The following is a 12,256-nucleotide window of genomic DNA, read 5'->3' as shown; positions in this document are numbered from 1 at the left end:
GTGAAATGAAGCGTCCTGAAAAGGTGAAGGGAATCATCTGGCTCCCTCTGCAAGAAACCAGGAAGCCCAAAGGCACCCAGACGGAGAGGCCAGCAGCCTGCTGTGACCAGGGGAAGGAACCAGGCAGGTGCCAGTGTGTAAAACCCTGATCTGCTGATCTACACATGACGAGGCTGGACCTAGGAGACATTGGGGGCCCTATACTCACTTCAAAAAAAAAAAATTATATATTTATTTATTTGGTCACACCGGTCTTAGTTGTGGCACGCAGGTTCCTTAGTTATGGCATGTGAACTCTTAGTTGTGGCACACATGTGGGATCTAGCTCCCTGACCAGGGATCGAACCTGGGCCCCCTGCATTGGGAGTGCAGAGTCCTAACCACTGTGCCACCAGGGAAGTCCTGTACTCACTCTTTAAACCTAAAGAGGATACAAGTCTGGTTATTGAAACTGAGCAAAACTCAACTGGGATCCTTCCTATAGGTGAACCACCATCAGCTAGCTGCTGGGTGGCCCAGGAGTCATGAGTTGACATCACGGGAAGCCTCTACCCAGGGCAGAGGGTGAGTTTGAAGGGTAAAGGGGAGACAGTACATGAATGTGCCCTTGGAAGTAGAAATCACTATGTAGGAATGAGGTGATAGTTACTATTAATGTCTAGTACTCAGGAAGCTAAACCAGTAATTCTTAAGAAGGTGGAATTCCACGTTGGCCTGGGAGAACTGGAGAGTAGAAACCCCTGTTTTTTATCTTGGTGTTTTGCTGTTGATGGGATCAATCTGCACAAGACAGAAGGCACATTGACAGCGCCTTCCAGCCATATCAGGAAGTGCAAAGGTTGCACTGTACCTCTGTGATCTTTCTCCGGAAACCCATCACTCCGTTCTCATCAATGAGAAACACAACCGGCCAATCCCAGTTGAGGGAGAGTATACAAAACCCCTGGCTAGCACTCCTCAAAACTGTCCAGGTCATCAAAAACTAGGAAGGTCTGAGACACTGTCACAGCCACGAGGAGACACGACAACTAAATGTAACGTGGGATCCTGGATGGGATCTGGGAACAGACAAAGGGCGGCAGGTAAAAACTAAGGAAATCTGAATGGACTTTAGTTAGTAATAATGTATCAATATTGGTTCATTTGCTTAACAAATGAATCATACTCATGTAAGACGGACGTTAGCAAAGGGAACACTGGGTGTGGGGTAAATGGAAAGTCTGCATTATTTTCACAACTTTTCTATGCATCTAAAACTATTCTGAAATTTTAAAGTTTATTTTTTTAAAAATGTTGCCCATGGGGAATTCCCTGGCAGTCCAGTGGTTAGGGCTCTGTGCTTTCACTGCTGGGGCCTGGGTTTGATCCCTGGCTGGGGAACTAAGATCCCACACGCCACTCGGTGTGGCCAAAAAAAAAAAAGAGTTGCCCAAGGAGATAACTGCCAGACAAAAGCGTGGTGCCCTTCTATCCAGGCAGCGAGATGGTGATGAACTGCACGTGGCGAGGAGTTGAAGGAGGGTCCACTCTGACTCGCTCCCTGGGCCCATCAGGAACATTGTGCCAGACACAGTGGATGCTGCACTGGGAGTTTGCTCTGTGACAAGCGCTCCTTCCCCCAAGCTTGGGGCCACACACACCCTCTCCAGAAAGAGCCCCGTGGCAGGATACTGAACTCTCCGTACTCCACACACCTGATCTTACCAAGCCAGTGCGTCCAAGCAGCTGGTTCCCACGTGACCTTGTCCTTCCCTGGTGCCCAGCCTGCCCACACGCGCCTGGCTCAGCTGGCCTGCCACACACCCCACCCAGGCTCTCCTGCCCAAAGGACCACCGCTCTTTGATGTCCACCCAACTATGCACCCAGGACCAGTCCCGCCAGTGCCCTCCCTCCCTGCTTTACTGGCCCAAGCACTGATGAAAGAGAACTAGGGAACTTGAAAAGCACAGAATGTAAGGTTGGGAGGGGTAATAATATTAGCATAAACAATGTTGATAACAGCAATAATAGTAATAGCTTCTATGGATCGAGAGCTGTACATACTATGATGCCCTGAACTTCCCATGTCATAGCACTACCATGTTATGTCAGCCAGGGTCTAACAGAAACCACTTTCAACAGAGGGAACTGAACGCAGGGATTGGTTTCCCAGAGGAGAAGGGAGATGAGAACTCAGCTGGGACTGGTGAAGAAACCCGGAGACCAGCAGCAGCAGGAAGCGCCCACCAGCCCTAGGTTGCAGGAGCAACGGGAGGGGCTGATGTGACCTGAGCCTGAGAGCAGCGCTCGCCCCAGAAGCAGGAACCTCAGCGGAGATTCAGCTGTTGCCACGGAGGCCAGATATCCTGTTTCCCCATTCCTCCCGCCCCCTTCCTCCCAATCTTCCTCTAATACCCGCCGCTGGTCAAATGCAGGCACGAGGTGGCTGACATGGGAGCTGGGGGAACACATACTTCGGAAGCCACGCCGTCCACACCTCCCCGCCCCACCGTGATACAGAGCCGATCAGGCGGGCCCAGGGAGGGGCACATCCTTTGCTGAAAACGCTTGTTGATCGCTTAATCCTTACAAGACTGAGAGGGGCTGCACTGCCTCTACCATGTCAATCTCCAGCTCCCAGCATGCTGCCTGACACGTTCACACTCAACGAGATGTTCAAAAATGAACAAAGTAGTATCACCCTACTTTTCAGATGAGGAAACTGAGGTTCAGGGAAGCTAAGCGCACTGCCCCAGCTCACAAGGCTTCGTGAGCGCAGAATCGGCACTCAGATGGGAGCCCCGCTCCTTCCCATACACCCCTGATGAAGCTGGAAGGAGCAGCCGATCCCGGGGAAGAGCCCGGAGGATGCACGAGTCAGGGAGACCACACCCGCGGGGATGAGCAGACGGGCACCACCGGCCCCGGACCCTCGGAGCGCTCAGTGCTGGCGGCCACTTACAAACACAAAAGAGGAGAGGATTTCCCGTGGGTTTGTGAACGTGAATGGGGGGAGGCCGCAGGTGAAGGGCTCCCTCTCCCCCCGCCCCAGGAAACATGCTTGCTCCCCCTTTCAGCACTACCTCCCAAAGATGGTGTAGCTGGACATAAGGAGGTCTCAACAGCGTAAACAGCATCGTGTCCTCTTTTTCTATATTGATCCACTTTGTAGAAAAACATAGCCCAAACCAAAGCGGGCTGGGATCCAGACAGAGCCTCCCCTGCCCGTAGCCTGAGATTAGTATTCCTGTTGCATCCTGCAGCAGCACCACTGAAAGTTATCAGCAGGCAGACAGCCAGCTTTCCATCTCAAGAACTGCAGCCCCCAGATCACAGCTGCCCTTGCAGACATCAGAGGAAGATTTAGAGACCCTCGAGCTCTCAGCCAGCCCTAAGCCTCCGGGAGGAATCTGATGGCAAGAGGCTGCGGAGTCTGCGGAAAGTCTCTTGCCTTGAAAACGTTACTTCAAGACGTGGAATAACCTTCATGAGCAGAGGCAAAATAGTCCATTCTAGATTGGGGCATCTGTTTTCCCTTTAGCCACGGCCCAAGCCTGAGGGCGCGGGGCGCTGTCCACCCCTCGGCTATGGGCAGTTGCTGGAGAAGCAGGTGCACAGGACAGAGGAGGAAACTCCAGGTGGGGCTGGAAGCAACATGCTCTGGAGCGAAGGTGAGGGGCCCGTGGTCACTGCCAGCCAGCCCCCTCCTCTCCACCTGACACTGGGAGTTCAGGGGCCTCCGTCGGGGCCGGCTTCCCGGGGTGCCACCTGCACAGGTGCACAGACCCCAAGAGGGCCCCGCTTGTTTTTTATTTCTTAATTCTTTTTTGATCACTCATTCCTTTCGTCATTACTGTGATGATTTTTAAGTCTCCTAGCAATAACACTTCGGACTTTGGAACTGTTAACTTTGTTCTTATTAGAGATTCTACTGTGTTCCTAAGCCAGAGTGCCTTCAAGGGGGAACTTTTTTGTGTGTGTGTGTGGTACGCGGGCCTCTCACTGCTGTGGCCTCTCCCGTTGCGGAGCACAGGCTCCGGACGCGCAGGCTCAGCGGCCATGGCTCACGGGCCCAGCCACTCCGCGGCATGTGGGATCTTCCCAGACCGGGTCATGAACCCGCGTCCCCTGCATCGGCAGGCGGACTCTCAACCACTGCGCCACCAGGGAAGCCCCGGAACTTTTTTTAAAATTACTTTTTATTGGAGTACAGGCCCCGCTTGTGTTAATGCTATGCCTTCGCCGTCCTCCAGTTCTTAGGCTTTTAACACCAGGGTCCCACACCTTCGTTTTGCGCTGGGCCCTACAGATTATATAGCCAGTCCTGGTTCCGACTGTCTCAGAAGAGGAAGCCCACAAACCGTGAGCCAGCTGTGAAAGCTCTCGAGAGGAAGTGGCTCTCATCAAGGCCAAAATGTCATCTGTTGTCCCTCTTTCTCCGAAGACCACTGGGTCAGTTTACAGCTTGGCTCACCCTGAGTCACCTCTGATGTGTCTCACTGACGTGGCCTCCCTCTGTGGGGGGGACCCCAGCAGTGCCACGTCCGTATCATGTCTCCCCAGCAGGCGCAGATGCCTTCATGGGGCGTGGGATCAAACCTCACTGCCCCCCTTATCCCCAGTCCAGCCCAGACTTTGAAAAGCGGCAGCTCAGAGGAGCGAGGGGGGAGTGGGAGAAATTGGGAGGTTGGGATTGACATAGATACACTACTGATACTATACATAAAACAGACAACTCATGAGAACCTACTGTATAAAACAGGGAACTCTACTCAGTGCTCTGTGGTGACCAGAATGGGAAGGAAATCTAAAAAAGAGGGGCTATATGGGGACTTCCCTGGTGGTCCAGCGCTTAAGACTCCGTGCTCCCAATGCAGGGGGCCCGGGTTTGATCCCTGGTAAGGGAACTAGATCCCGTATGCCGCAACTAAGAGTCCATATGCTGCAACTAAAGATCCCGCATGGGGCAACGAAGATCCTGTGTGCCGCAATGAAGACCCAGCGCAGCCACATAAATAAATAAATATATATATATATATATATATATATATATTTTAAGAGTGGATATATGTATATGTATAACTGATTCACTTTGCTGTACAGCAAAAATAAATAGAATAGAATAGAATAAAATAAAATAAAATAGGACCTCTGTCCCGAAACACATTGAAAAAAAAAAAAGAAAAGCACAGCTCCAGCTCTGCTGGCTGAGGCTGCCCCCCAAGCGGAAGCACAAACAGGCCACTGCCAACTCGGGGCGCGTGGCCAGGAGTCCAGCCCCCTGCACTGCGGACCCCGCAGGCAGGAACCCCCAGCAGGAGGGCCACAGAGCAGCTCACCTGGTTCCCGCTCTCCCTGATGATCTCACCTCTGGCACCTTCCGCTCGGTTTTCATCTCGACAAACCAGGTGAACTGTGCCACCTGGTGGAATTCAACAAAACCGTCTGTGAGGGACAGCGACAGTGACAGCTATGGAGACCAGCTTTTCCAAATGAAGGACTAAGACATACGGGCTCACAGAAAGAGTACCTGAAGTGGAGACTATTCTGGAAAATCTAGACAGATGGTCCCCACAGTCAGAGCAGCAGATGTAAGAGAGAGGGTGATCTTGGAACCCGTCCTCCTGCCTACCTGAGCTGACTGACGGTGCACCTGGGACAATGTCCTGACTTAAGCGTCTGAATATATCAAGGATGAGAAGGGTCGGTTTCTGTCATACCGGCATCCCTAACATCTCACAGAGTACCTGACACACAGGTCTCAACCTAGCCGCACTTTGGACCCACCCGGGAAGTTTTTAGAGCTCTAGATGACGGGGCCCAGGCCTGCGGATGTTTTAAAAGCTCCCCGGGGAGTCTAATGTTCTGCCTAATATGCAGCAGGAACTCGATAAATATTTACTGAATGGCTGAGTCCATAAATGGCTCTCAGACTATTCCAGCAAAAGCCACACCGTCGTCAATCAAGGCCTATTTAAAGGGGACTTACGCTGTCTGCGGCAGTAAAGAAGTAAGCATTATGGAACCTGCCTTCTTCACCTACAATAGCTGCTTTTTAAAATGGGGTCTGTTTAATGGGAAGCTACACGCTAATCACACCACCAGCCCGTCTGCTTTATCCTCGTCCCCACAGCTCTTCAGAGTACCTCCCAGTTGCTAAGATGCAGTTAATCTTCCCCCTGACTTGGCAGATAATTAAATACAACTCCAAATGGTATAATATTCCCCTGAAAAATGCCTAACAATTTTAGAGAAAAAAAAAAATCTCGAGCATCTTGAAAAGTGATAAATTCCCAACTTATTTCCCCAACTTCTGCCGGAACATCCATTTTTCCTGGAGAAGGGGCTCTGGAGAGACACGGCAGGCTTTTCTAGCCACCACATTGCCACTAAGTGACCCAGGGCAGTTGAGCTTATGCAGGAAATTCCGGCATTTACCAGGAGGAAGACTTCAGCTGCCTGAATAATTTACGGGCACCCAGAGAGGCGCTTCCCCAAATCAAGCTTAAGGAGGAGAAAGGGGAGGCTGTCTCCAGCTGCTCGAAACCTGAAGGCTGGACACCAGGAAGGAAGAAGGAAGTTCACTGCACGCCCCTCCCCCGTTATTCTGGGGGCTCTGGTTCTTAACTAGGCTCCACAGGCAAATTGCGAGGGACTCCCAGTATCCTTCCCACCCCCGACCCCGTTGTTGTTGGGAAGACAGGAACTGGAGACCAAGTATGCAGGTGTTTTTTTGTTTTAAGGTTCCACTGGTGATTCAGACGCCTAGGGTTGGCCGGAGCCCCTCACTGTTCTTAATCAGAAAACAATGACATGTGGACAGGACCCCAGCTCTCCTGTGAATTAACCGTGTTGAGAAAAGCCTCCTCCAGTCACTCGCTCTGTCCGCCTCTAGCTTGAAGCTTACCGCACAGCAGCTGTGCCGATCAGCACGGGGTCACTGTTCAGGGCTCCTGGCTGTGCTGGCCGTGGCCTTCCTGACCCTCCTGTGACACAGGGCGCTCTCCCCGGCGTGGAGCGGCCACAGGCTGGCCTCGGGGCCCAGTGCGCGCACGAGTTAGCAGGCTGCTCACCTCGCCTGGCGATCTCGAAGGCAGTTGCTTTTCCAATGCCGCTGTTCCCCCCGGTGACCATGAAGGCTCTTCCAGGGACTTGGACGTCCAGGTCATCAGGGATGAAGTCCTTGGACGCAGATTCATAGCCACTCCTGGAAGCAGCAGAGCCACAGAAGGAATGGCCGTGAGTAGCTGGGAACACAATCTCCTGTGGGGAGGAAGCCTAATTCTGAGCTGGGCATCGTGCTCTCTCCGGCACATCACGCAGCCCCTTTCTTCCTGGGCTCCCCCTGCTATCCTCCCTGGTCTCATGAATACCACCATGTCCTCCAGGCCTACATTTCCTATACCGTTAGCTTCCTGAACTGAAAATGCTTGGCGATTCCAACAATTTGGTGGCCAAACTACCTTTCTCTGACTGCCTCTGATACCAGGAGGTGCCCTCCACCCAAAAAAACCCTTTGATAGATAGATCTTTTTGGGGGGGCCTTTTTCCCACAGTGGGGGGAGCGGAGAGGAGCTTAGGCGACCAGGAACATCGTGCCTACTGCACCGCAGGACAGGTGTCTCTACCCAGGTATAGAAGGACCATGGCAAAGAGGGTAGATTTGCACGTAGGGAATGAAGGAGGGGGCAGGTGCGGTTGTATGAGGGCTGCACGCCTTCAGAGGAAGCAAGCCTCCTTTGGGGCCACAGGGTGTGTGCTGCACAACTCTAGGGGGCGCCGTTCCGATCACAGTGATGAGAGATTCGTATCTGCATCAGGACAACTTTCTGCCGGATGACAGCAAAGCACATAGACAGGGAGGTGCTTCTTCTAATTTGCACAAAGGCATCATATTGGACAGAAACAACCCTGAGTTCCTTAACTGTTTCTCTCTGCTTTTTGAGCTTCCTCTTCTAGCTTTACTGTCCTAGTATTTCCCAGCTACAAAACTGGCTGAGGCAGTAGAGGCAGAGTGTAGGGGGATTGGCAGGAGGAGACCCACAGGGCGGAGCTCTCCCCACACACCAGCAGGCTGGGGTCTCAGCTTGTGTCTCTCACCCAAAGAGCTGATTCCCTGCAATGCAGAAAGCAACTCTTTCCCCCAAAGGTTCTGGAAGAAGCCCAGTGCCCTCCCCGCGCCCTGTTTACACACAGACTGCCAACAGCTGGTCTCCTGCCCCATGCCCTGGCACAGCACAACTGCCAATTACATGCCTGGACGCTGGTGAAGAGGGCCAAAGAATGTTTATGAGCTTGGGTCTGGTTTTGCCACAGGGGCGGTCATGGCCCCTGGTCTCACAGTCAAGAGACCAAGGAGAATGTTCCTGTTCTCACCATCTGTGACTCGCCCAAACATCCAGGGTGGCTCAGAGAATGCCCTTCCCATTGCTTCCGCTGTTAGTGGGCCACTTAGCGGGGCAAGCAAGACTTCTGACTGTTCCAAGGCCTCCTGAAAGGCTGACTTGAAACTAAAAATAATATCAATCATAAGGGCTTTGGATCAAGCAACTTGGATTTAAATCACAGCTCTGCCTCTTAACAGTTGTGCCGTCTCATGTGCTGGCTTAACCTTTCTGAGCTCCTGTCTCCTCATCTGCACAAAGGGGATAATAAAAGCTACTTCTTGGGCAGCCTGGGTGAGATGATGTATGTGAGACATTTATCACACACTTGGAATAAATTAGGAACTCAATAAATAATAGTTGCTATCATTATTACTAGTATTAATAACGACATGAATACCTTTCACATTCAAAACTAAGCTCATTGCCCCCCCCCACCTCCTAGCCCTTCAAATCATTAGGGACTTTTGAGAGTAATTTAAACTATAACCAAAGATGAAGCTGGAAGATTTGTTTTTTTCCCACAGGTCGGGGTCCCAGGATCACTGTGAAAAGATTTTCTTGCAGAGGAAAGAGGTTTCTCAGAAAGAATCAAGGGCCAGGAAGTCAGTGAATAGGGGCCCAGGCAGGACAAGGCACTGGTGGGGAGTAAAGAAGAGCTTTCCAAACCACCACAGGGCCAGAGAACATGCCCCAAGTAAATGCCCCACAGGGGCCCGGCCCCAAGAGCCCCCTCCTCCTGGGGCAGGAAGCTGAGAGGCTTTTCTCTGTGACACACAGCTAGAGTAGACCTTAACCTCTGGGCTACCACATCGATCCTATTAGAGCCTTAGGTTTGCTGAGGACGGCTCCTGTGGATTAAACCTCTTCCTCAAACTCCAGACTGTGAGCCAGTTGCGAAGTGGGCGGTGCCAGGCTGGGCTAAAGGACACGTCATAATTCCCTTTGTCCTTTGCCTTCAACACAGGGATTCCATCCTGATCCAGTCTGTTGTTAATAAGACAACTTAGTTTGTTTTGTGTCCTCCCACCCTCTTTTTTCATCTTTATAAACTCTTGATATCAGTCCTTATTTTTCAGACATAGAGAGACATAAATGACTTACAAGGTCATGAGATGGTAGGTAATGAAGCCCAACACCCCAGCCTAGGGCACCTTCTACCTCACGCTCAGAGTGGTCCCCAGACAAGCAGCATCAGCATCACCTGGCAATCCGTCCACGGAGTCAAACACTCCAGGGTGAGGCCGCGCAATCAGTGAGTGGTTTCACATGCCCTCCAGGTGATTTTGATTCGAGCTGAGCAGCCACTGTACTTAGTGTTTCCTGAACTCCCTGAATACAGGAATCAAGCTCCCCGGCAGGCTTCCCCCAACTTATCCAATATGGAATTTGCTAAGGTCCCACCCACACATGCTAGGAGCTTAGGAGTCAGTTGTGGTAGCTGAACTACCCCCTGGTAATTCTTAGGTTCGGGCAAGTTTAGGAAACTGTAACTAGATCCTGCTGCCTAGGGGCCCAATGTGAGGAAGCTTTATAAACATCCTGGTGTGCCAAGAAAAACACTGTAAACCCAAACTACAGACTCTCAAGTTGGAATCAAAGCGAGGTGTTGTCTTTCCCTCCAATTCACTAAATACATAATAGAGGGAAACCCGCCTGCGTTTGCACCCCTCCAACTTCACGGAAGAGTCTGGGGAGAGACTTTTAGAAGCCTGCTTTCCTGGGGCAGGAAGCTGACTCAAACTTTTCATGCTGCATTCCGTGTTAACATGGAAAGACCCGGCAAATGGTGGCCACTGCCTGTACACCCCTTTGAAAGAGGCGGCCACGGTATTCACCTAAATTCAGTGGGTCAGGGTTGACGGCTACACTTCCCACATTCTCTGCAGCACTGGCCCCTGAGGAGGGTCTGCACTTTTTCCAAAAGGATGTGGGGTGCAGAGAAGGGAGCAGCAGTAGCTGTCTCCCCTTGGAATGATGCCTGGAGTCCTGGTATGATGGAAATTTGCCCGGGCTGCCTTAGGAACTGATAAAAACCCTAGTGCAGGGAGGAGAGGAAGTCTCCTAGAGATGACTGGGATGCACAGAAGAAACACCTGTAGGATTTTTAAATAAAATGTCTGTCGAGGCCCCAGTGCACATCAGCTGAATCAGAATCTCTAAGGGGAGGGCCTGGAAAATGGTATCTTAAATTCTCCACTGGTGATTTCTGATTTCACACAGGGGTGAGAACCACTGCGTAAGCCTAACTAATTCTAAGATAAAAACCACCTCTCCATCTGCCAGAAGTGGCCACACCTTAAAACCACAGCGAGGGCGATCACGGGGCCGGTGAAACCATCCAGCACCGTTCAGCAAGCTCACACTGGGTGCAGAGCTGACCTGAAACCCTCGCCCGGAATGTTCCAGCTGGAGGGAGAGGTCACAGTCCACAAGCCGCAGTTGATTAGTGAGGAAAAAAACACACCCAGGAAAGTACTAAACAGAATCTCGACTAGCAGTTCAGAACTAACCCCGTCTGACGCCGAAAACAGCCCCACGGAGCCTGTATCAGAGCCCGCCCAGCAGGGTGCCAAGGGAACACCCTGGAGGCTCTCAGGCGCCTGGGCCGCCTGACGTCAGTGGGTGGGGCCTGCGCTGCAAGGCCCCGCCCCCGGACGCCAGCCAGGTGCGGGGGTCGCGCCGGCCGCCGGCACATCTGCCCGCGGGCTGCCAGCTAACGGGCGCCTCCGTCGCTTGGTGGGTCCAAGAGATCGCGGGGAAGTCGCGGGCGCGTCCCCGCTAACCTCGCTCGCGCACGCCGAGGCGGGCCACGTGACAGCCGGACGGCCTGCCCCCCAACCGGCAGCCCCGGCCCGCGGCCCCCGGCGCGGTACCCTCTGCATCCTTACTTGGTGTATTCGCGCAGGCCTTTGGCGAACCACACGGCGCTGCGGTAGAGGAGCATGGTTGGGCGGGCGCCGCACGCAGAGTCTCGCGGGCCTGCTCTCCCGGTGCCCCCGCCCCGCCCCGCCCCGCCCCGCCCCCTGGGCCAGCCAGCGGTTACATCATCCCAGTTACATAAAAACCGCGGCTTTTGGGGCTTTTCTCCACTGGGAATGCGATGGCGCCTCCGTACGACGTGGAACGCCCCTCCTGCCCCGGGTCTGGAGAGTGCCCCCTCCAGCCCCAGCCTCAGAGGGCTGGGGAGGGGGGGGGGGAAGGGGGGGAGGGAGGGCAGACCGTGCTGCGGGCCGCGCTGAAGGTCTGCATAGTCACCTCTGGGTCGAAGCCGGGCGTCAGCACGTTTTGGGGGTATGACTAGGATGCAAAGATGGCACCGAAGCGCACCTCCTAGAATCTGATGACCCAGAAAATTGTGTGGAACAAAAGCGATGAGGCTTACTGATACTAAAAAGATGTCTTCATCTGATGGGTTTATCATAGGGGTTACTGAAAAACCAGCATTTTCTAAGTTCCCACCTACCTTGTTTCACGAAATGCCCCCAGTATCTCGGCGGAGGGACATGGCCTCTTCAGCAGGTGCAATAAGTCAGGTCAGTAACATGCACACAGTGACACGGTTGTGGAGAGGCAGGGCTGGGTCTCTCTCCCTCCGGAGAGGTAAGTCTGTCTCCAAAGTACAGACCTGTGCCACTAGTTCTGCAGCGTCTCGCAGTGCCAGGGGCCCTTTATCTCCTCCAAATCTTCATCAGCGTCCCCGATCCCCCAAGGCCAAATAAACATACTGTGTTAGTTAAAAAAAAAAAAAAAAGCATAGTGGCTGTGTCAGCCTACATCCTAGACAAGTCATCCAGCCCCTTCTGGGCCCCATATGTAGGAATTGGGCACCCCTGTCCACATCTGACCTCCATCTCTAAGTCCCAGTTAGGAAACCTCTCTCCGCTAAATT

The 12,256-nt window shown here is 52.8% G+C and overlaps 1 protein-coding gene and 1 non-coding gene across 3 annotated transcripts in view; both read right to left on the bottom strand.

Annotated features, from left to right (window-relative positions):
* DHRS12 (dehydrogenase/reductase 12) overlaps positions 1 to 11,366 on the bottom strand; it is a 37,202-nt gene extending 25,836 nt beyond the window's left edge. For both annotated transcript variants that reach the window (XM_059996119.1, XM_059996120.1), the window contains exons 1-3: positions 11,256 to 11,366; positions 7,054 to 7,187; positions 5,320 to 5,402 (exon numbers count right to left, since the gene is read on the bottom strand). In XM_059996119.1, the coding sequence (XP_059852102.1) occupies positions 5,320 to 5,402; positions 7,054 to 7,187; positions 11,256 to 11,311 (273 nt within the window). In that variant the 5' untranslated portion in view covers positions 11,312 to 11,366. The remainder of the gene's footprint in view (positions 1 to 5,319; positions 5,403 to 7,053; positions 7,188 to 11,255) is intronic.
* On the bottom strand, positions 326 to 398 carry TRNAG-CCC (transfer RNA glycine (anticodon CCC)). The gene has a single exon. It is a non-coding gene; the product is annotated as a tRNA-Gly (tRNA).
* Positions 11,367 to 12,256: the final 890 nt, after the last annotated feature.

The sequence above is a fragment of the Delphinus delphis genome, chromosome 18, assembly GCF_949987515.2.
Source record: "Delphinus delphis chromosome 18, mDelDel1.2, whole genome shotgun sequence".
Taxonomy (NCBI): Eukaryota; Metazoa; Chordata; class Mammalia; order Artiodactyla; family Delphinidae; genus Delphinus; species Delphinus delphis.
This window is presented reverse-complemented; position numbering and strand designations above follow the sequence as displayed.